This window comes from Rhinatrema bivittatum, chromosome 9, assembly GCF_901001135.1.
Source record: "Rhinatrema bivittatum chromosome 9, aRhiBiv1.1, whole genome shotgun sequence".
Taxonomy (NCBI): domain Eukaryota; kingdom Metazoa; phylum Chordata; class Amphibia; order Gymnophiona; family Rhinatrematidae; genus Rhinatrema; species Rhinatrema bivittatum.
In genome coordinates, this window is record NC_042623.1 from 208,883,264 (window position 1) to 208,908,532 (window position 25,269).

General features: G+C 40.7%; 1 protein-coding gene across 1 annotated transcript; it reads left to right on the top strand.

Annotated features, from left to right (window-relative positions):
• Window positions 1–88: 88 nt before the first annotated feature.
• Window positions 89–24,552, top strand: LOC115098940 (mast cell carboxypeptidase A-like). Its single transcript, XM_029616071.1, has 11 exons — window positions 89–216; window positions 332–407; window positions 2,646–2,770; window positions 3,720–3,831; window positions 3,922–4,023; window positions 8,199–8,300; window positions 11,902–12,012; window positions 13,802–13,892; window positions 15,866–16,068; window positions 17,630–17,714; window positions 22,384–24,552. The coding sequence occupies exons 1-11, from the start codon at window positions 146–148 to the stop codon at window positions 22,560–22,562; spliced, it is 1,257 nt and encodes a 418-aa protein (XP_029471931.1). The 5' UTR covers window positions 89–145; the 3' UTR covers window positions 22,563–24,552.
• The last annotated feature ends 717 nt before the right edge of the window (window positions 24,553–25,269 follow it).

The following is a 25,269-nucleotide window of genomic DNA, read 5'->3' on the forward strand; positions in this document are numbered from 1 at the left end:
GCCTGTGCACTTTAATCCCATGTATGTCCTGAATGCTGCACATCACAAACCCATCTTCCTGTTCTTCTGTAAGAGGAAGTCTCTTGATCACTTGATCAGGCATACATAAAAGAGGATAAGAACAACTGCAAAAGAAAGCAGAAACATGAAGTCTGTCCTGCTTGTCATCTCAATTGCGGCTGCTTTTGCCATTGCAGGCACTCGAAACTTTGATGGGTAGGACACTTTCATTTTCTACCAGACATGGACAGAAATGTTATAAAGAAATGCTATGGCTAACACTGCTTGCCAAATCTGAATTTTTTTTTTTTTTCATTTCTGTTTTTCCCAGGGAGAAGGTTTACCGAGTGAGACTGCGGAATGAAAAACAAGTGGGTTTCATAAAATACTTGGCCAGGATCGTACAGGTAAGAGCACGAGTTTTGGGAAGCGTTCATTTTGGGAAGCTCTTCTATTGGGTTTCATGCAGTGTTTTATTTTCATTTTAGTTAGAAATTTCTTTTTTTTTCACTAAATAAAAAAATAATTCTCCATCTTCAAAAGATATAGCTATTATTTTGAAAATCAATCACATCCAATCTTTTTAAGTGAAAGACCTCCAAAGTCTTGGTGAAGACGGCATTGCTTCAGCTTTGGGGGGTTTTTTGGGTTTTTTTTTACAAAATATTACATTTCTCATGCCATCATGACGTAGGTCTGTTGGTCTCGTGGTTAACATGGGTGCTTTAGAAATGGTTCTTTCAGTTGTTAAATTTGTCACCTGGAGATGGGCAGGAGACAATTCTCTTGGTTTTACCTAATGCAGCAAATATCCATATAGGAGGTGACATTCAGGTGTGCAAGAGTCACCAAGGCAGTCAGGGAGCTTGCACCTTAGCCAAATATCAAAAAATATTTAGAATCCAAAAAAACTGTTATCAGTAACCCAATGGACAGAACTAGAGAGGGAAAACGTTTTGTGCACAATGGCACTTTTTCAAAGGGAATACATTAGCTGCCTAGCTTCTTCAATTTTTAAATAATCCTACTAATTAACAACACATAGAACAATTAATTGCAGGCAGCTAATGAGATGTTAAATTAAAACACCGTGGAAGGAAACATTAGAAAAAATTCAGAAAGCTTAATCTCAGAATTCATGCCAGATTCGGGGCGGGGTGGAGGGGGGTGGCAGATTTACTGTTCCCATTTGTTTCTGTCTGTTGCCACAGTGTCACCTTTTAAAGCCCCAGGAATGTAAAACTGCTCACCTGACTGCCTCAGTCATGGTTTTACGGTTCCCCGCCTGGTATTTGCTTTTACTGGCATATCTTCCTGACAGGAGAATAGAGTAGGTGATTGTACAAATTCAGTGACTTATGTGCAGGACTCTGAGATGCTGCGAGGTGAGGGTTGTTTTTTTTCGGGGGGTTGTGCTGAGCATGCCAGCTAGTACATAAATCTTTCAGTCCGTAGGTGCCGTGAAACAGTGGCGTTTGAACGGTGCGGCGTGCGGCCAGTAAAGATCGGACTTATTTTTCGAACTAGAACTCGTCACTCTGAGCGGTTGATAACAACATCCTTTTGACATCGCAGCTCGTTCCTTTGTAGAAGGCAATTCCTTCCCTACCAACTTTCTGATTTAAAAAAAATAATTTCTGGTTCTAACGGAGAGGGATATATTATCTCATTTGCAGCCATGGGGGCGAATTTTAAAAAGCCCAGCGCGTGCCAAAGCCTGGATTTACCTGCAGAAGTTAGGCCGGCACATGCCATGCGGATTTTAAAAGGTGTCCGCGTATCTCCCTGTATGCACACAAAAATGTTTTTCCAAAATAGGGGCAGGGCGTGGGTGTGGTCTGGGGCAGGGGCATTCCAGGATTTATGAATGAAGCTAGTGAGTAAATATTTACATGAACAAGCGTGCGCCAGGGTCCCCTGCCGCAAACTTTCCTTCTGCTTTGGATGGCACGTAGGTCCTAAAACAAAACAAACTAGGCTCCTCAGCGGGGATTTAAGGATAGGGGCTAACAGGGTAAAAGGAAGGCTATTTAACTAGGGGGGGGGGTTGGAAGTCCTATTCTATACCTGGGCAAACTGGGAGCAAACTGAGGAAACTGGTAATTGCGTCCATGTGTGTGTCTACTAAAATCCCCTCACTTGCACAATAGAGGTGGCATTTGCGCGTGTCCATATAAAATTGTCCACAATGTGCGTGCATACAGCCTATTTTATACCATGCATGCATATCTGCGCGTATGTTATAATATGGCCACGTCCTTTGGCACCAGTCGGCGTATGCGTATTCATGTGCGCTTGCGTGGCTGTTTCAAAGTTACTGTCCCAGTGTAAAACTGGAAACATTACTCTTGGGTTTTTTCAACAGAAAATGCTTCATAAATCAAGGCTTTAGTTTCTAGTTTGCAATTAATAAAGTCTCAATGTACAGGTTTATATTAGCTAGTAGCTATATAAAATATTTGAACTGGGGTCAGTTCCAAGACAGAAACGGAATCTGCTCCATACATAGCTGAGATACTGGACAAAAGTAACTAAGATGCTTGTAAGCAGCTAGTTCTAATTGACTTGTTACTTTTTAAAACTAAATGTTCCCTGTTGATTCTGTTGAAAGAAATCATTTTTTCTCCTTGCCTTGCTTTCCACAGCTCGACTTCTGGCACCCAGACTCAGCTCATAAGATAGTTGCCCAGATGGATGTGGATTTCCGGGTTGGTGCAGACCAGTGCCAGTTCACGGAGACTCTACTGGAACAACAGGACATGCAATACACGTGTGTTTTAACTTAGCGTCTGCATATTGGATAATCATGAGTGGCTGACGGGTGCTTGCCACTTTATTTGAACTGGAAGAGCCTCACTCATCATGGGACCCATTGAATGTGCGGGAGTGCAGTAATGGAGATACCAGTTAGGATGAGCAAAACATTTACATTTCTTCCATAACCAATTACTTCTTGAGAATTCAGTACTGTGCACCATTTCATAAAAAAAATTGTCAGCATATAAGATAATGGGAAAAAAACAGATAAAACAATCGAGCAACACTCCCTTTATTTTTCCACACTAAATAGAAGACAGGAAGAAAGGAAAGAGACAGAAACGCCAAAATTCTGATTTCTCTCAATCTATAGGGACACCTTTAGGTCTAGAACCTTCCTTTACTCCTGATGAGGTCCCTCTGTGTAATCCAGTAATATCAGATTTCTCGCTATTGTTTTACTTATCAATGGTCAGAGTTGTATATTGACTGAAGTTTCAATGAACTGTGCCATTGCCCAGGATTTAGTGACTGCTTGCACACCTCAGAAAGATTAATCAAAGAAGGTATAAGTGGAAATTGTTATCAGCTCTAAGTACGGTACTCAAGGGGCTACTGTAAAAAAAAAAAGGACCCCTTCAAACCACGACACAGCAAATTAAGGAGGAAGGAGGAGTGCTAGACTTGGTGCAGCAGTGCTCATCTTATGCATATTTATGGTGGATGTCTTGAAAACCTGACAACTTCCCTCTTCCTTGTCTTGGCCTGGGAGGAAGATGTGGATTTAACAATGTTTAAAATTACGTTTTCCCCTAATTGTTTTAATTCCTGATGCTCTTTCCAGAAAAACGTCTCCTTTTGGTTCTTTGTGAATGATTGCACCCTAATCTGGTTCAACATCGAGGCACGATCATCGCTTCTCTCAGCATATGTACATAATCTGAATTTCTTTTGTTGGGCAGAATTTTGTTTCAGAATGTACAAGAAGGGATTGAGAAACAGTTTGATGGTGGGAGACGTTTTACTGGTAGAAGATACAGCTACAGCTATACAACTTACAATAGCTGGGATAAGGTACAGTATGCCATAAATTAAAATATTACAATTGCAAACATGCTTTCTTTTATGCCTGTCCTGACCTGCTTAACTGTCTGTAATTTAAAGATTTCCGCCTGGACTGCCAAAATTGCTAAAAGGCTCCCAAAACTGGTCTCCCGCATCCAAATTGGATCCACCTTTGAAGATCGCCCCATGTACCTACTGAAGGTAAAAATGTTTATTTCTTTATGTTCACATCAAGTGTTAAAATGTAAATTTACATGTGGTCTTGCTCAATATGCTTTGAGCAAAGTGCTAAATAATAGAAAAAAATGTAGGAAAAAGGCATTAAATTAATTGCAAGATTTATAGAATTAGATCCAACAGGTTCAAATAATACAACTATAAGGGTATATAAACATTTTGAAACATTTGGTGGAAATGGAGAATGGGGGAGAAATTAGTGACAATGAAATAGAGGAGGTATGAAGGTGCTCACTCTTGAAGAATTCCACGTATGCTGCACACATGAAGCATGCATACCACCTGCGTGCAGCCTGTGCATCGTGTCAGCTCTCATAATATTCCATCACATTGCCACAGTCAGCAATCCGGCCAGACACAGCTCAGTTAAAAGCATTGAGGGCTGGCACAGAAAACTTGCAAAAGGACTCCAGATTCCACGGTTACACAGGACTCTACCGGTCACTGGTACTGAAGGCCAATGTACTGGCTTTGAATGCTACGATTACGCAAGGAAATAAAAGTAAGCAGGGCCCGTCATAGCATTAGCAAATATTTACATATGCTGGTTTCCATGTTTCTGTATTTAATTTGGTATTTGTGAAGCTATTCACAAAGGGGTAGACTTTTAAACTTACGCACGTGCGTCCATGTGCGCGCGTTTCCCGGCGCGCGCACATGGACGCGGCTATTTTATAACATGCGTGGCCCAGGACTCGCATGTGCAAGGAGGGTAAATTTTTAATTTACACGCGGCAACGCGATGGTCCCTTTCCCCAGTTCCCTACCTCCCTACCTAACCTCCCTTACCCTTCCCCTCTCCTCCCCACCCTCTAAACCCTTTGTCCTACCTTTTTTTGGTTTTTATTCTGTTGCTTACTGCTCCTTTGGAGCAGTAGCAACATGTATGCGCCGACAATCCCTTCCCCAGTATAGCGGCAAATGGCCACTGTACCGGCCGTCTCCAGCCCCGCCCCCCGGACCACCCCTTTCATTTGGCCCGGCACTTCTGCACGTAACAGGAGTTACACCATGGCCGGGCCCCTTTGAAGATGCACACGCAAGGCCCAGCCACGCGCGTAACCCCCGTTTTTGACCTGCGCAACATTTTAAAAATCTAGCCGAAAGTATATTCAAAATTTCTGAGCTGAAGAGCCATGCTTATTAGCTCATTAGCAATTTTGCCATAGCTAAATTATACACCTAAAATTGTGCATACAAATTGTTCAGCCTCTTCGGACACATTTCGAGATAAGTTTTGTTAGAGATTTATTATAAGCATCATTGTTTTTTTACAAGCAGTAAAAAAACATTTTCCAAAACAAGTGGGCATCTATTGGTGCCTATGATTACTTATGAATATGTGGAAGAAAAATATCAGACACATTTACTTTATCTCTGTCTCCTGTTATGTTTGCTACCTTCAATATTTTTTTGTAAAATACCTTTGTATTGTCCGATTTAGCCTTATGATAAAAGCATTGAGTTACATGTGGTGATTGACAACTAGCTTGCTGAGGGAACAGCTGTGGTTACCTGTTATTCAAATTAGATAACACAACAACATAGCACATGACAGCCGATAATGACCAATGATCCACTCAGTCTATGCCGGTTGTTCCAGTCCACTATTCTAGCTAAGGATACATCCCAGCTGCCAGACGTACCTGCTTGATCACCTGTAGGATATCACTCCTTATCCAAGTCAGTTTTGTTGTCTTACCTCTTTGGATCCTCTACTATTATTTTATTTTATTATTTAGAAATATTTATTACCTACCCTTCCAAATAGTTCAGGGCAGGGTACAATAATACATACATAATATTTAAAAGAAAGACAAAACAACAATTAATAAAATGTAGGGCAAAAAACATTTACTTCCAAGAATGGCCACAAGAAGAGCAACATTACCTCAGTATGCTACTTATACAACATTTGATCAAAGTAGTTAGGGAGGTGAGTTTGTCAGGAATAAGCCAGCTGAAATAAATATGTTTTAGGAGGTCCTTATATAGTTTGGAGTCTTTAGTTAGTCTGATCTTATTTGGAAGGGATTCCATAATGGGCCATGAATTGTTATCGTTAACTGTGCAACTCTTGGCAAAGGAACATCTAAAAGAAATTGATCTACAGAGTTGGAGTATGTATTCTTAATGTGGATGGAATCCAAAGCAAATTCATTGTATGAAGTAGATTGTGAATGATAACTACAACCTTGTATGAGATCCAATAGGAAACAGGAAACCAATGTAAGGATTCAAGAACAGGGTTACGTGATCATGAATATGAGTACCGGTAAATAGTCATGCAGCAGAGTTCTCTTATTATTTGAAGTGGATGCAGTGTAGATTGTGGTAACCCAATAAACAAAGAATTGCAATAATCCAGATAAAAGAGCTTGAAGAACAATGTGGAAATTGGCAGATTCCAGAAGCAGTTTGAGATGATGAAGTAAGTTTAGCTTATAAAATGAAGACAGAACAATGGATTGAATATGTGGTTTCATATTCCAGGTAGAAGAGCTGACAAGTTCTCATACTTTAACCAACACCCTGGCCTTCCTCCCTTCCATTTCTTTAACCTCTCTCAACCTTTTTCTTACCCCTGCTCTTTATATCTGTCCCAGCATGCTTAGATTCTCTCACAGTCTGATTTCCACATGTCTGCTACTAGATTATTCCATTCACAAAGATTTCACTTAAATTAACAATGTACTGCACATATTATTGCTTTCTGGAAAACGACCTCATATAAATAGGCACTTGGACTGCACCATGTAGCTTAGTGTCTCATGTCTTTAATCTGAAAGTGCCAATATGTTTATAACCATCGGTCTGGGGATAGTCCTATTGCTACCAAGTCCCTGATAATTTTTTTTTTTTTTAGTATTTTTCTATATGCAAGTAAAAATTCCCTAATAGGGGTAAAGCAAAAATGAGTAGACACTTGGGGTAGAGTGCGATCCATATGTGACAAATTTAAATTCTTGGGCGACGTGATATTGACAGAGCCTTGACAGCCTAGCAGGCACTCTCTTTCCCACTGCCATTTGTTTAATCATTCCCTGATGAAGACAAGTGATTTTGAAACTCTGCGGCATCGGGTCGCCAATGAGACAGCGCCACAATAAAAAATCAGCTCCTGTGGATTTGAAAACTTGTAAGAAGCCTGCTTATAAGATTATCATACTGGAGATTGAAGATAAGTATTTACATACCTACCTATCAGTGGTAGCACTGGCACCGAATCCCCCCCCCCCCCTCTCTTACCCCACTCAGCATCCATCTCTCACATTCCTCTCACCTTCTGTCAAGTCCTACATCCTCCTCCCTTTACCCCTGTCTACATTGCCCAGCATCCCTTTTCTCTATTCCCCTATCCAGCATCTCCACTGTCTCTTTCCCCACCCTCCACCACCATCCTTTTTCTTCTCTTCATTCCCTGCTCGGCACACCAGCATCACCCCAATCTCTTTCCCCCTTTTTTTTGTAATGTCCAGTATCCTCTCTCTCTCTCTACCCATTACCTGCCTAGAATCCGCTCTCTCGTTCTCTCCCTCTCTATCTCTCTCCTCTCTACCCACACAGCACCCTCTCTTGACAACCCCTCCACTCACCCAACTCCCACATCTCCCCAACTTCCAATCCCTTCTCTGCTTCCCTGTTAAAGTGCCATGCCCTAAAAGGGAGTAAGTGGCATCTAAAGGTTTCCAGAGTTTTTACTGCTGCCCTGGTCCCACCCCCATCTCAGATTTTGGCACCCTAGGTGACAAGCTAGTTCCTAATGGAAGAACCTACCTGGCTAGATATTTGCCCCTTACAACCATTGCATAAGGCAACGGTGGTCAAACTAGTCCATGGGACCCCCCCCCCCCTCCTCCCCTGCCAATCAGGTTTTCAGACAATCCTTCATGAATATGCATATGATATATTTACATACATTAGAGGCAGTTCTAAGGACCAATTTGAGCACCACTGTGTGCTGCAACTTTGGGGAAAATGTATATTTATAAGGATTCACATTATTGAGCTACTCTTTTGGCATGTCATTAAATAGATTATGGTTCAGTTAATTCTGACTAAAATGTGTTATGTACTGAAGAACACATGTTCAGAGGGTCCGTAAACAAGGACTTTTCATATTTTTGTTGAAAAAATAGGTTGGCAAACAAGATAACATAAAGAAAGCTATCTTTTTGGACTGTGGAATTCATGCCCGAGAATGGATCTCTCCAGCATTCTGCCAGTGGTTTGTAAAAGAGGTCGGTGAATTAAAGATTGTGTATGATAAAATAGTTGCAGTTATGTGAAGTGAATACAGACTAATAGGGCAACTGTATTACTTTATTCAGGAAAACCATTATCAAATCTCTTTGTAGATTTCACCTCTTTTTGCCCCAGCAGATCACTACACTATTTGGCAGATATGAAAGGGGTTATTATTGAAGTTCCTTATGAAAATATTGCTCATAACAGCTCCTAGAATAAGATGAGGGTTCTAGTTTCACTATTAATTTATACTCCTGGGAGAATTTCTGCTCCTGTGCAAAATTGTATACTTTACACGCAGAATTAGTCCTGGAAGCAGTCAGGCCCCAGCTGAAGGAGATAAGAGACAAAGGCTTAGGACTGTGCCCAGGAGAGGAAGGAGGCCCTCTACTTCATGAAAACATCTTCTCCACTCTGCCCACCTCCAAGCCAGACTCACAGGCACTGCTGCAGGTCCTGACTTCTGCTGTTGCAGGCATTGGTAGCTGCATCCCTCTCCCATACTAGAACAAGCTAGCCTTCTTCAGAGTTTGGTGGGGGGTTTTTAAAGCTATTCGGGAGCCTCTCCAGTGCCTACAGGGATGACATCACCCCCAACAGAAGACTGAAGTGAAGGTGGAGGAGGTGTGGGGGAGGGGTTAAGCCTGTTGAGGAAAGGGTCGTGCTTGGGGGAGAGGTGGAGAGAGGCCTGCAGGAGTCGAATCTAGGGTGGGGTGGGGAGGAAGAGAGAGAACTGAGGGGTGGAGGAGTGAGACAGCTGAGGTTGGGTATTGAGCCTAGGGTGGGGAAGAAGAAAGGAAAGAGAGACCGGGGGTGGGTGATGAGCCTGGGATGGGAGGATAGAAGAAGAATGAGCTGGTGGGGTTTGAACGTATAGTGAGTGAGAGCTGGAGGTTTGTCTGGTTGGTAGGAGAGAGAGAGCTGGTGGGGAGGGGTATTGAGCCTGGGGTAGAGGAGAGAGGGAGAGAAAGCTGCATGGGAGAAAGGGCACCAGAGGTTTAGTCTGGTGGGTAGGAGAGAGAACTGGTGGGGTGAGATGTTGAGTCTGGGGTACAGGAGAGAGGGAGAGTGAGCTGAATGGGAGGGAGAGCACTGGAGGTTTAGCCTGGTGGGTAGGAGAGAAAAATCTGGTTTGGGAAGAAAGAGCAGGGGAAGAAGGAGTATGTGTGTGAGAGAGAGATGTGGAGGAGAACAAGGGGGGAATTAAAGCCTGGGGAAGAGAGGCTGGACCTTCTAATGTATTTTTACAGCATTTCTAGGAAAATCAGTCTTAAAAACTTTTCATCTTTGAGTAGTAATTTTTCTTCTGTATTGCATTTTAAATAAATTAGTACTCACTAATTATAATGTTATTTTGACAATGCATACAGAATTTTGCAAAATTTGTAAATATTGTGTGTAGAATTTTACATTGTTTTGCACAGAATTGGACATTGTTTGTGACAGAAGTCCCCCAGAAGTAATTAATGCGTTAGCATAAGAATGACTACATAAAAATGACACGACAATGAATGCCTCTTTCTGTCAAAGATTTTCACTGTTATCGCAAAATTAGAAAGAAAAAAAGCATTAACTATTTGATAGCTGTGTTGTGGGCATGAACCCCTGGACCGAGGGTGGGGTTGGTGCAACCTGCAGGGAGGAGCTGGCTGAGGCAGAGTCCCAACTGAAGCTTTACCTATACCAGCCCTCATTCCCCTTAGGTTGAGCTCTCAGGTGCTGGAGCCAGCAGGTCCTAGGTCAGGGGCCTCTGCTGATGAGGTCACAGGCCAGGGTCCAGGGCAGGCTGGGTTCAGGCAAAGTCAGAGGCAGGCAGTGGTTGAGGCGTGCAGCATCTGGACATGGTCGTGAATCAGTCAGTGGTCAATGGCAGACAGAGATCAAGCAGATTCGAGTGTCAAGCAGGCCAAAGTTAGATCCAGAGATCCATCCGAGGGAAGGCGGAATGGATAGACAGGGAGGCGAGGAGCAGCATAGGCAGGCAAGCAATGACACAGAAGACACTGAAGAACTGAAGACTGACCACAAGACAAGAAGCTGATGAAGATCTGAAGACTGACCACAGGACAAAAATGAAGAACAGGAACTGAAGAAGGATGACCAGGGACTGAAGAGATGAAGATCAGTAACACAGGAATGAAGACCAGGAACACGCTGAGGCAACTTGAGCTATAGTGGACCTATTGTCAAGGCAAGGAGGAGCTGCTGAAGTGGTCTTTTATAGGCCCATGATGGCGATGTCATCATCAAGCACTGCTGGCATTTTCCCACCATGGGCCGTTTAAGAGAAGCAACTTCGGGTACACATCCACCTTAGGAGAGGCCTCGGGAAGCAGGACGTCAGAAGCAGGCTGAGCACAGTGGCCTGCCATGCGTCCCTTCTGGAGCCTTCCCCAGAATCGGAGAGTGTCGCTTCGGGCTCAGGGCTAGAGGTAAGTGCGGTTGTCCATGGGCCTGCCCCACAGGCTGCCAAATAACACAAGCTGTTAAGAAAATCCAGATGTGTAAAACTGACCAGAACTCAAATCTTCTTGTCATGAAATGAAGCCAGAAAATTCTGAATTGGTGGATAATATCAGTTCAATTTATCCATTTCCCTATTATGTCAGCTGGGAAGAGGTGGAATTCCCAGAGTGGCAGATCTGCATGTCAGGCCCCTGTAGGAGCCTCTTTCTAGCTAGGCCACACATTTCTTGCTGAGTCGCTCCACACCTGAGACCACACATGAGCAAGCAGTAAAGAGAGGCCAGGGAAAGAGGGTGTGACTGCAGCAAAGAAAGTGAAAGCTTGCTGGGAAGAACAGACCTTGATGAGGAGCAGAACTTTGAATTACAGTTATCCTTACAGTATGTAACCCTTGCTGATACGAACCAACACTAATTCAATGTGCTATTTGAAATCAAATGCAAAACAATATCAATAACATGAAACATGGGTTTTTCTTATCTAGGGATATTATTACTTGCTTTGCCCAACCAGAGAAATATTATCTTCCATATTTCTGAGTGAGATCATTTACAACAATTATTAATGTATTTATGAGGCTTCAAGAATATTTACTTTGCTTGTAGCAGCCAAAAGATAACACAGAGCTGGGAAGCAGGAAAAATGTAGATGTGAGGATGAAGGGAATATTCTTCCATATTTTTCTTAAAGTATTTTAACCAATGATTTCCATTTGCAATTTCCCTTTACGACATCCTTTCTCTGCACAGTAGATTCTCATGTATAGTTTCATGGCTTCCCAATAGACTGCGTTCTAAAGCTCAGATTAGTCTCGCACATTCTTTTTGTAATTTTTGTAAACCATGAATAAAAAAAAGAGGCAGTTCTCAAATGAAAAAAGGCAGAAAAGGCAGGCGTTTCTACTGCCTTGTACCATCATATCTTTTTGAAATGCTAGCAACTGAGTGATAATGTGAGTATAGATAAAGAAGAGGATTTTACTATATTTGCAGAATCATGAAAGCATCTGTCTTACCAGTAGCAGTACCACAATTAATAGAGCAATACAAATGTATTCCATGATGGAAATATCTGTTGTGTTAAGGCCTGAGAGTTCTGCTACATTTCTGTTCATGTCTACATTTTTAGGCTACCGAAACATATGGAAAGGACAAGACCATGACAAAACTACTGGACAGTCTGACCTACTATGTTCTTCCTGTGTTCAACATTGACGGTTATGTTTATACATGGGATAAAGTAATGCATTTTTCTGATTAATTTCCATATGTCACTCAACTATTTCACTACTTTGGGTCTTCATAACTATAGAAAGAGAAAGTCAAGTTGGGAGTTTTGATTATGTGTGTTTTAATGTCAATTTAAGATCTTAGATTATCTGTTATTGAGTGTTTTTAATATAAATGTATGTTTGATTATTATGAATGCTTTGATGTTCCTCACAGGGAGTAAGTGGCTTGGACCTGTGGGTTATGCATGCTTTAAAATAAATAAATACTTAACATTTCATTATTTTTACATTTAAACTGAAGACTGTTTATGCAGTGTTATTTTCTTAGAGCTATGATCAGGGGTATTCAAACCAATCCTTTGGGACCCTAGAGTCAGTCAGGTTTTCAGGATATCTCTAATGAATATGGATGAGATTCATTTGCATGCACTACCTCCTATGTATGCAAATATTCATCTTGCATATTCATTAGGGATATCCTGAAAACCCAACTAGCTGAGAGGCGGGGCCCAAAGACTGGTTTGAGCACCTTTGGCCTAGATTATTATAAAGTTCATTAGTTTCTGCCTATGGCATCTCACTAATTTTGGGTAGTAATTCAAAAACAGTAAATCACCATAGTTGAGGAATTAACATGTAGTATAGCAGTCAAAGGCGCCCAAAACTTTGTGATGATAAAGTTGTGAAAATAAACAAAATCCAGGAAATGTCCCAAAAAATGTTGATGAACTTGAGACTCCTCAAATAATTATAGATACAGGAAGAAAGGTAGGTCTGGGTAATACAATATAATGAGCTAGCAACATGGATAGATTATCTGATTATATATATATAGATAGATAGATAGATAGATAGATAGATAGATAGATAGATATAGATAGATATAGATAGGATCGCCACTTAGTCTGTTAGTACTTAAAAATGTACGCTGAAGTTAGAAGGTCCAATTTTTTTATTTTTTTTAGACATTTTATTTTAAATGCACATAGAATGATCTATACGGATGTTCTCATTTAATTCTCAAGGTCCCGGATCATCATTTGTCCAAACATTTTGTAGTGAGTAAAAAAATATTATCGAAACCCAAGTAATACTTAACTTATAATGCCCATTGTTAACTGATAACCCAACTATCTTTCTTCCTGTATCTATAAAAAATCTTTACTAATCGTTACCCAGCAGAAAGCATCCAGTGCACGCTGAATCCAGTAAATGTGTCAGAAAGATCTGGACAAGCACATCCTGCAGAATTATAGCCTCATTTTGTTTTGGTCTTTGGTGGGTCTCCATTTGGAAATCACAGAACCTTGCAAGGTAGCAACAAAAGAAGCCTTCAAAAGCATAAATATTTTTTGTCTCTTTTACTCTGCGTATCAGGAGACTGCATATTGTGCCTTGTGGGGAAGAGTAAAGGTGATACACTAAGCAGATTAATTTAATTATCGTACCAGAAAGCTTTCATTTCATTGACACAGTTTTTCACATTGATCTCAATTCGTCAACATTCCTGATCCACATAATATCTAGCGAAAGATGAACCACATCACTTTGTCTCATGCTGCAGAGGTAGTGTGTACCATAGATGCTTATTCCTAGGCACAATTATTTTTACACCTATGAATTTTCCAGAATAAAATGCATTACCTATAAAAAGATGTTTTAAAGATGAATCATCATGTTAACTGTACATATCCAGGGTACTCCCACATTTGCATTTTAAAAGTCTCTTTAGCAAAATTAGAAGTTGGAGATGCCTGAAACCAACTGAAAAACACTAATCTTTTTCATGTTGTACAGGATCGCTTCTGGAGAAAAAATCGCTCAAACAATTCCAACAGCGAATGCATTGGTACTGACTTGAATAGGAACTTTGATAATCAATGGGGCAGTAAGTACCATAAACAGAAAGCAAATCTGCTGACCTATGCTGCAGAAAACACATTTTAAAAAATGGTATTCTAGTTTCAATAGCTTATGAGGAAATTGAGAAAGTAGTTAGGAATATATTTGTAGCACATGGATGTGTAGTAAATGTGACATAGGTTGTAAGTTGCCCCCATCCCCAGGCCTACTCAAAATATGACAGCTAAATTGATACACCTAGTGAAGTTTAGGTCACTAAGGCCTAAATTTATCAAAATGCACTAAATATCACATGCGATAGGAAAAGGGCTGTGTTTTATGGTAATAGGATGTTTATCAGAAAGTGTGCTATCTTAGCACTTCACATAGGTATTAGTACAAACTGCGATAAGTGACAGAATTGTTGTATTTCCTACCTAAAACCACTGGGAGGGGAGGGTGGGAAGAGAGAGAGAGAGACTAGCTATAAGGCCCTCATAGTAGTTAGGAATTATACCTCTATATGAGGCCCACCTAGTTACTTGAGGTGAGGTTTGTGTAGGGGTTAGGGGCCACTTTGACATTCAAAGTGAGATGTATGAACAGAACAGTTTTCTCTTGTGAAGATCTGTTGACCTTCGGAGTGAGGCAACTCAACCAAAGATGAGATTTGTGCAATGTTTTCTCAACCTAGCTCAATGGACTCTCTACCTGGGTAACATCAAGCTAGGTTGAGAGAACATTGCACAAATCTCATCTTTGCTTGAGTTTCCTCACTCCAAAGGTCAGCAACTCTTCACAAGAGAGCACTGTTCTGTTCATACATCTCACTTTGAATGTCAAAGTGGCCCCTAACCCCTACACTCCTACCTAAATCTCAACTCGAGTAACTAAGTGGGCCTCATATAGAGGTATAAATACCTAACTACTGTGAGGACCTTATAGCTAGTCTCTCTCTCTCTCTCTCTCTCTCTCATAGCTAGGCTGGCTCTCCAGCAGCTTAGAATGCTATTTGTGAAAGCATGATAAAGCCATATCACATGGCTTAATGAAAAAGGTGTAGTTAAAATCTGTGTGATATGGCTTTGCAAATTACAAAGCCAGCCCACTTGGCCCCAAACTTCTCCCCTTTTCCTAATTTGCATTGCGTTATGGCGTTTTTGCACGCGTTAAAGGTGTTTTTGCATGTGAAAACGCCATATAGCACTTTGATAAATGACCCCCTAAATATAGCAGGTTAACTCCTTCAGCTCTCAAAGGCTTTGATCTAGCTAGCTAAGTCATTACTTAACCAGCTAGATCACTTTGATCTGAAAGAAATAAATGCAGAGCACTTCTTGCAATTCTTAGTGATGTGCACCAGTCTCACCTTTCCCTGATACACCCACATGCGCCCCTGTCTTGTACCATCACAATTTCCTCTCCTCCTACCCCCCATCTTAACCCACTATTATAGTTCAATTTTGGCCACATTCCATAGTGCTCTAACCCCATTTTCAGATTAGTGTTGAGAAATGCACTGTAAAACTACTCATTTTTCATTATATACAATTTTACTCAATATTTTTTTATCTTGTTTTTTTATCTTTGCAGCAAATATTTAAAGTTCTGTTTGACATTAACTGAAAGTGATGCATGACAAAGCTAGGATGAGACACCAGCAAGAGTTTCTATACAACTTCACAATGGGGGGGTGTCTGGTTTTATGAAATGTTTCTTGAGTGAAATTATCTTTGTTAGAACAATAATGTCTCCAGAAAGAGCAGCTATCAATGCCAGCTTATTTGAAGGGGTCACAATTTGCCATCTGTAGCATGACTATTTAAACAGTGCATAACCCTTGGCCCGTAGGGAAAAAAAAACCATACAAGCAGGAAACCATGTCTACCTAACTGAATCAAGTAACACTGAATGAATAGGCAATGAAGCAGGATCTGGCTAATCCCTGCAGATAAACATAATGTGCACACACATCTGAAAGGCAAACAAATGGAATACTGAAAAATCTTTTATTTCTAGCTATTGATAATGACAACGATCCATGCTCTGAGATTTATCCTGGACCTGCAGCAGAATCTGAAGTGGAGACTAAGGCCGTCACTGCTTTTATTCGTGACAACCTCCATTCCATAAAGGCATATCTGAGTTTCCACTCTTATTCTCAGTTGCTATTGTACCCTTATTCATATACATATGATCCAGCACCCAATCATAAAATACTAGTAAGTACTGGAATTATATATATATATGTGTGTGTGTGTGTGTGTGTGTGTGTGTGTGTGTGTGTGTGTGCGTGCGCTATATTTGGAACTGATATCTATATATACAGTATATATATGGTTTGTGTCGGTTGGTCAGTCACATTGTTGTGTCTGCCTATGGCCATCAGGTGACAACCGGAACAGTGGAAGATGCACTGTGTAAAGACAATATGCTCTGTCTGCAAAGCACCGTCTCTTTCTCACACACACATACACAGACACACACAGAGGCATACAAACACACACAGACACACAGGCACAGGAACCCACACACATGCAGGCAGAAATACACATAGACACACACAGATAGGCATAGACAGACACATATACAAGCAGAAACACACCCTCAGGCATAGGCACACACACAAACTGGTGAAGGTCCTATCACGTCGCCACATGTTTCTTTCAAAACTTCCCCCTGTTGCGCGCATTAAAGGACTCTGGCCCTCACACGGTGCACGGATATTAAAATCCAGCATGGATGTGCACATGGAAACCATATTTTATGACATGCGCGCACTGACATACACATGTTATAAAATAGCCACATCCACAGGCATAGGCACACACACACACACACACAAACATGTGCATACACACAAGCTGTTTTAGACCAGATTACCAGAGCAACACTGGGCACTTTTCGGTAGTTAGACATAAATGGCCCAATATTCAAATATATCTTGTAATCTAAGTTATCTGGATATTAATTATCCGGTTAACTTAGACTAGATATTCAGTAGCATGGCTAGGCATGGCTATGCTGCTGAATATAACCGAATAAGTGCAAGTTAACCGGATAACGTTAGACCTGCTATTGAGCTGGTATAACTTGTTCGGTTAACTTAACTGGATAAGGCTGAATAATATAGGCACTTATTTGGTTATGATAATTGGACAAGTTGCCCTTCCTTCATCCGCCCATTGCCCACCCCCAACATATCTGGCTATCTACTTATCTGGCTTAATGGCGACCGCTGTACATAGCAGAATATTCAGTAGCTTACACTTAGCCGGATGTCCTACTTATCAAACTGATACATTTCACAGGCTATTAAACTATAAAAATTCTTTGTTTCTCTTTTCATTTATAAAATTCTCTGCACTACTCTACCTAGATTTGAACTCCTGAACACTAGGGAACTGGATATAGAAGTGCAGTTAGTATAGCTGTGTTTAAAAAAGGATTGGATAAGTTCTTGGAGGAGAAGTCCATTACCTGCTATTAATTGAGTTGACTTAGAAAATAGCCACTGCTATTACTAGCAACGGTAACATGGAATAGACTTAGTTTTGGGTACTTGCCGGGTTCTTATGGCCTGGTTTGGCCACTGTTGGAAACAGGATGCTGGGCTTAATGGACCCTTGGTCTGACCCAGTATGGTATGTTCTTACGTTCTTATGGTCAAATCAGTGGTCAATATAATTAAGTGTGAATCTACAGAAAATAAGTAAAATTAACGTTTTCCCAATAAATAGGATTTCTCCTATCAATGTTCCTATTTCTTGTTTTTTTTAACAGGATAAAATTGCAGAGAATGCAGTGAAGGCTTTATCGAGCCTGTATTATACCAAATACAAATATGGTCCAATCGCCTCTACAATTTGTACGTTTCTCCTTTATTTTTATTTTGGTGCACATACATATTTATAATTTTACGTCTAAGTAAAATGTATTTTTATCAGATGGGATGGGAATTCATGAGGGCTATGTTAATCTTTAAGCTGATCAAACAAACGTAGACCGGTCATCTTAGTTGTAAGAATAATTTGTTGAGGAGATAGAGGTTGTACAGTAAAAAGCATAAAATTCTAACAGTTTGATTAGATCGTCTGCTGTACTGTTTTATGTTAATCTTTAGTCATGTCTTATAAGTGGATGTTTTTATATATGATATTTTTATATAATCTGCATAGACAGTCATATTATATTAAAAATTCATATCTTATTTTTGGTAATGAATGAATTTATGCATTTGGAGGTATAAATATTAGATATAATATAGTAAATTAAAAATAATTTGTTAAATAATTTTGAAGGCGAAGCTAAGCCAATATAAGCATGGAGAATCAGCATTTAAAACATTTCATTCTTACTCTGATCTCAAGTTAAAACAATATTACATACTGCATAACTAAGGGCCTTATTTATTAAAGCTTTTTCCACATTTAGAAGTCAATATTCAAAGCGCATTCAGTTCTATTTAAATGGATAAGTGTAACTTATGTGGCTAAGCAGCAGCTGCTGAATATGTGCCTACATCACTTGTAGGGCCAAAACGTTAACCGCATAACTTGTGGGGGTGTAGTGGGCGGAGCGAGTTTACCATACAAGTTATGTGGCTAACTACTGATATTTGGTCTTAGCCGCATAAGTTATACAGCTAAGTTCAGAAGAGTCATAGAGCAGATCTAAACTTAGTTGGTTATAATTTATATGGCTAAGTGCAGACATATACCCCCTCAGAATCTATAGAAAAAAGACTTAGGACCAGATTTTAAATCACCTACGTGCGTAAAACCCAGAGTTTTATGCGCGTAGGTGGCCTTACTCGTGTCAGGCCAATTTACAAAGGCTCGGCCATGCGCGTAAACCCACGGGACGCATGTAAGTTCCGGGGTTAGTGAAAGGGTCGGTCCGGGGGTGCGGCTGGGCTAGAGGCGCCTGGCACAGCGGCCATTTGCCGCTGTGCCAGGGGAATCGCGTGCCAGCAGGGTGCCGGCACACGCAACTTGCTCCTGCTCAGAAGCAGGGCAAAAGGTGAGTTAATGATTTTGGGAGGTATAGGATAGGGATAGGGGGAGGGCAGGATAGGGGAAGGGGAAGGGAGGTCAGGTTAGGGGGTTGGAAAGTTCCCTCCCAGTCCGCTTCTTAATTGGAACAGACTGGGAGGGAACTCGGGAAAGCCCCGATGCATCGCCACGCGTAAATGCAAAAATCATTACCACTTGTGCGCTGACCCAGTATTTTATAACATGCTCACGTTATAAAATCAAGCATCCATGTGCGCGCACCGGGTAGCGCATGCACATGGACGCATGCATGCAATGTTTTAAAATCTACCCCTTAGTAAATCAGGCCCTAAGTATAGTAATATAGAACAGAGTCACCACATATAGGTTAGAGCTTGAGGCAATATATATTGAAATAGCAAGACAAGACTGCATGGATGATCATAGGATAAGGTACAAAAAGCTATTCTTTCCATTTAGAAAGTTAAATCTATTATTTAACTAATCCCGTCTTAATATAGCATCAGTACACTCATCATTTTTGAATGAACATTTCATAGAGCCCTTGTATGATTGGTTATGTGCAAGAGCTGATAGGTTTTATTCTATCACAAAGATGTGATATCTAATGCTGCCGATCTCAAACACATGTCTTGACCTACAGTCAGGGCTGGTCCTAGTTTTTTTTACTGCCCTGTGCGAAAAATTACTGTGAATTCTCCTCTTGGAATAAAATCACCAGCAACATCTCCGACAAAATCTGCCCTCTAACAAGTAAAGAACTAAATTCCTCTCTATAAATCTCATTCCAAAAAGGAAAACCTCAAAAACAACTTCTTAATCTCTTATCAACACTCAAAAAAAGCTTGGAACTCACCCGAATTTAAAAAACTTAGCGATTTAAGAAACAACGAAAAGAAATGGCGAAAAGATCCCTCTCCTATCCTGCTGGCCTCATACAAATCCTCCCTTCACACCTACAGAACTACCATCCTTAAAATCAAACGTGACTTCTACGCTACGAAAATACATGACTTTCAATACAACACCAAAGCCCTCTTCTCTTATAGTTCCAATCTTACTAAAACTTCCCCCCCCCCATATCTGACACAGACTCCAAAATAAAATGTGATGACCTTGCCCACTTCTTCTATGACAAAATCTCTAAGCTTATGGCAAGTTTTCCCCCATCCACCTCCTACACCAACATCCCCCCAAAAAAGCCCAATGCTACCCTAAACTCCTTCGAGATCACTTCCTCCACGGAAATAGAATCTATATTAAGAAAAATAAAACCTGCATCTCACCCTGCCAATGCCATCCCCACAAAATCTCTTTTAACGATCCCAAACATAATAGCCAAACTCCTAGCTGATATCATCAACTGTTTCCTCACCCTTGGAAATGCCCCCTCCTCACTGAAACTTGCCATTGTCAAATCAATCCTAAAGAAACCTAATCTCAACCCTGCTGATCCTGTCAACTTTCAGCCAATTTCAATCCTACCCTTCTTAGCAAAATTCACTGAAAAAGTACTAAATTTCCAACTCTCTGATCTCTTAGAAAAACACAATATTTTATTCCTGTCACAATTTGGCTTCCGCATATTCTTCAGCACCGAAACTCTGCTAATCTCCCTCACTGACACTCTCCTCAAAGGAATAGACAAAGGACAATCCTGCCTTTGACACCATTAGCCACAAAATTCTACTAAATCGACTCACCAAAATTGGCATAACAGGAACCGCCCTTCTCTAGTTTGAATCTTACCTAGATAATAGACACTACAAAGTCAAAATAGGAAATAGCAAATCTGAACCCATCAACCTAACTCGAGACGTACCCCAAGGCTCCTCCATATCTTCTACGCTTTTCAATATTTACAGGCTGCCCCTATGCCAACTCCTTTCTGATGTAGGACTCACTCACTTCATCTTTGCGGACGACGTCCAAATCCTTATCCCCATCATGGATTCCATTTCCAAATCCCTCAAGACCTTGGAAAACTGTCTCACGTCGATTAATCAGCTCCTCACAAATATTAATCTCGCCCTTAATACCTCCAAAAGTGAACTCCTTATCATTTCATATAACCCTAATACCCTGACCCCTTCTGACATCAACTCCATTCCCCCTTCAATACCTATCTTTCAACATGTACAAAACCTAGGCATCATCTTAGATAGCCAACTGAACCTAAAAAAATTCATAAACTCTATGATGAAAAATGCTACTACAAACTACATGTTCTAAAAAAAAATTACCACCTCTTCTTCATCTTAATGACTTCCGGACTGTCCTTCAGGCCATTATATTCTCCAAAATTGATTACTGTAACACCCTTCTTCTAGGCCTCCCCACAACTACCATCAAACCCCTCCAAATGTTGCAAAATGCCGCTGCTAGATTCCTCACTTACATTCGCAGAAAGGATCATATTACGCCTATTCTAAGAGATTTCCTCTGGCTCCCTGTCTCTTTCAGAATTCTCTATAAGAGCCTCACAATCATACACAAGACACTACACAACCACAATGTACACTGGCTAAACGACTCCCATACCTCTAATAGACCCACCAGATCTGCCTACATTGGAACCTTGCACATTCCTTCACCTAAACGTACCCATCTCACCACCACGAGAGAACGTGCACTTTCTCTTGCAGGACCTTCAAACTGGAACTCAATGCCCCCTGATCTTCGTCTGGAACCCTGCACACAGAAATTAAAAAAAAAAAAACTTAAAACCTGACTATTCAAACAGGCCTTTGCTTAACTCTCCCTCCTCTTCCCCATCGCCCTTTCCCTTGTATCTTATACAATCCCCCTGTGCAAATCTTTTTATCTGCTCGATCCACCCTGTTTGCTTGTTTTTGTTTTTGTCTCCCCCCCCCCCCCTCTTACTTTTAAGCACCATTGTTGTTTTTAACTTTTTTTATTTTCTGTAAACTCCTTTAAGGACTCTAGATGTTTTTTATTTCCTTTTTTCCATGCATGTCTAATGTTTTTTACCATCTGTTCCATGTAATCCTTTAACGTTATTTTTGCTACCTGTTCCATATAAACCGATGTGATGTGCAAACGAACGTCGTATAGAAAAGCATCAAATAAATAAATAAATAAATAATCTAGATTCCTAAAGGGAAATTGGCCTTACAAGATCATCATACTTGTGTGTTTGTGTGTCTGTCCGTCACTCCTCTGTTTGCCTGATAACATTTAAACTATTTTTCCAATTTTATTGAAATTTCTGCCACAATACGATACCCTGTGACCCCCCAGCTCACTACTCTTAGAATCATTGTTTGTTTGCTTGGTTTTACCTTAGTTTCCTATAAGGACACAGGACAGGTCAGTTGAAATCTCAGGTAAGACAGAACACATTGTGGTGTCGAGTCATCTCCATATGCAAATGTATGTAGCAAATAAGGAAACTAAGCATCATGTAATGTTCACACATTCCTTTGCTTATGCATCTGTCTCTTTAACCAATCCTTTGTAAGATTTTTGCTTAATCTATTCTGAAATGGTTATTTATTTCAGATCCTTGTTCCGGTACTTCCGTTGACTGGGCTTATGATGAGGGCATGAAATATGCATTTGTCTTTGAACTGCGTGACAAAGGCTATTATGGTTTTCTTCTTCCTGAAACCCTCATCAAACCAACCTGTAAAGAGACAATGCTGGCAGTAAAAAACATTTCCAGTTTTATTCTTGGCTAGGTTTCCTAAATAGTTTGCCAGGTGTACGAATGCTTGTTTGTTTCAAATTAATATAAGTGTATTCCTTTCTGAACTTATATACTGGAAGCAGAGAAGGAAAGCAGTTGAAAATCTGTAATATTTCCACTTTCTTGAAAGGGTAACTCAACTGAGCAATAATTTCCTTGAATATTCAATGCCTCTAAGATGGGTGCTTGGCAGTTCCTTAAAGAATCAGCAGACAGAAAACATTTTGAAGACTCTTTGATTCTCCTGATTAGAGTGGAGTTCTTAGCAGTTGTCAACAAAAAGACTATTATATGAAAAGTCTTTCTTCTTTGCCACTACAGTTGGAAAAGAGGTAAATATATAGAACTAATTCTCACACACACCCCAAATTCCTCTGTGGAAAAAGTGTCCCAGTCACCCAACTCCCTACCACTATTTCTTATCACATCCTTGACTCCTCCCACCCCTTCCCATCTCTTAATAACACATAAACACTGTTTAAATAACTACTGAATCGGGTCCATGTAGATTATTACATAAACCATTTTCATCATTCTTAGATGTGCACCAGTGGTGATCCTCTGCCTGCCACACACTGATGTCATGACTCTCAAATACATGTGCATTCAATATCTTGCATGGCAGGAAAAGCTAAGAGGTCATATGATTGCCATTACTGCATACATATGCCTGGCAACCATATCCACATGTTGGGAAGAGTTCCTACAAACAGTATATTCTTCTCATCTCAACCTGATCTGACTTTGAAAAAGAAAAAACATTATGGGACCTAGTTAGTAAAGTGTGTAAAAATGTGAGTTATTAGAGTGCGTGAATCCTTTAGTGAATATTGTGTTTAAAGACATTTTACATTACTGATGCCAGTAAAGTATCTGCATTCCTGCCACCAGTAGTGCATCTGCATGACCAGCTTTAGCAATTAAAACTCAATTTCCCTCTCTCTTTATGGGGATTAAAGAGCCTGCTACAGCCCAAGCATCCCCCCACCCCCCTAAGAACTGAGGAAGGGTCTCTGAACCCCAAACTCCTCCCTCCCCCAGTCTCGCTCAGCCCTGGTGTCATCCCCTCTTCCACTCCCACAACCATCTGATATTGGCCAAAGTCAGTAAGGGACAGAAGAAGTCAGCGGTCATTTCTGCCCTGTCACACCAAGGCATCAGAATGTGACCGCTGACCTGATGCTTTCTTCTGCATGCCAGGCAAAGGAGAAAGGCAGGTTAGCCAGTGCTATGTGAAACCTAAGAGTGAGTGAAACAGGCTTTGGCTGTCAGCAAATGGGGTGGGGAGCCCTCATGACGGGGGGAAAATGGTGGAATGGAGGGAGATATTGGGGCTCAGAGCCCCATCACTTGCTCAGGAGGTGTAGGACAGAGGCCATTAGGGCGCGGAGCACCTTCAGTGGCAAGGGGGTGGAGAGGGAGACTTCGGGGCTCAGAGCCCCTTCACTCGCAGAGCTGAGACGTCAGCAAGTTCATTAGCCTGCCAGTGTTCTGTGAAAGTTGACCATATCTCTTGAGATGTAGTTAACATTTTTGTGTAAGCCAATGGGTTACCGCAAATTACATGGCTTAACATGATTTATGGTAAAACCATTTTAATATTAATGAGCTGGGCTGCATGCATTTCCTGTGTTAGGCTGTTTTTTTATTTTGAAATATTCTTATTGAATTAAGTACTCAATACAATAACAAGACATCCTGAGGAGGGTTTATACTGCACTACCATGTGATACCATTAATGCATGTTAATGCAATTTGAATGCATGTTAGACACTGAAAGTGGTGTTCAACATGCGTTACGTTGTTAACACACTTTTGCAAATAGATCACTAAGTACTTTTGCCTTAAGAAAAAGTAATTCCTTGAGTAGTGTATGTCAGGTTCCTTGTATAGTGTATTCTATTAGTCAGTACCAGAGCTTCTCAACTGTGACTTCAATTCTACTTAATGCAACAAATAAAGTCATCTGCTATTGCATAAAATATAATTCTGTTCCAAATCATTTTCAGCTATTTGCTTTCCACACAAAACGGGGATATTTATAGCTATTTTTAGATCAATATTTCATAAGCAACATAATATTATTATTGCACTATAATCATGATTTTACCTAAGAATATATGTGTTGATTTTCTAGACAGCTTTTTTTTAAATACATTTAAGCAACATTATATTTTTTTGTACATGAGCAAAAACTTTTAATGATTACAAAAATGTCAAACTGTATTTACTAGTGGTCTTATTGGTCAGCAAGCTGCTTAAAACATCATATATTCCTGACATTAAAGGACAGCTATTGCTTTCTCTGACTTATTAGAGACATTTACTGGAACTAAGAAGTTCATTAAATTAAAATTGAAAAAGTACCATTGTGCCAGATCCTGAGAGATCATATTTACTAAGAGCAGGATACACAACTAGGGGGCAGATTTTCAAAGGATTTACGCACATGGGGGAGTTCCGCGCACCTAGCCTATTTTGAAAAAGCCCGGCGGCACACATAAAGCTCCGGGACGCGTGTAATTCCCGGGGCTTGAAAAAAGGGGCGGTCCGGGGGCGGGGTGAGGGCAGGGCCAGAGGCCTGAAACACAGCAGCCATTGCCGCTGGTGTCGAGTGATCAAGTGCCGGCAATCGGCCAGTGCGAGCAACTTGAGCCTGCCCAGAGGTAGGCGCAAAAGGTACGATAAAACCTTTGGGG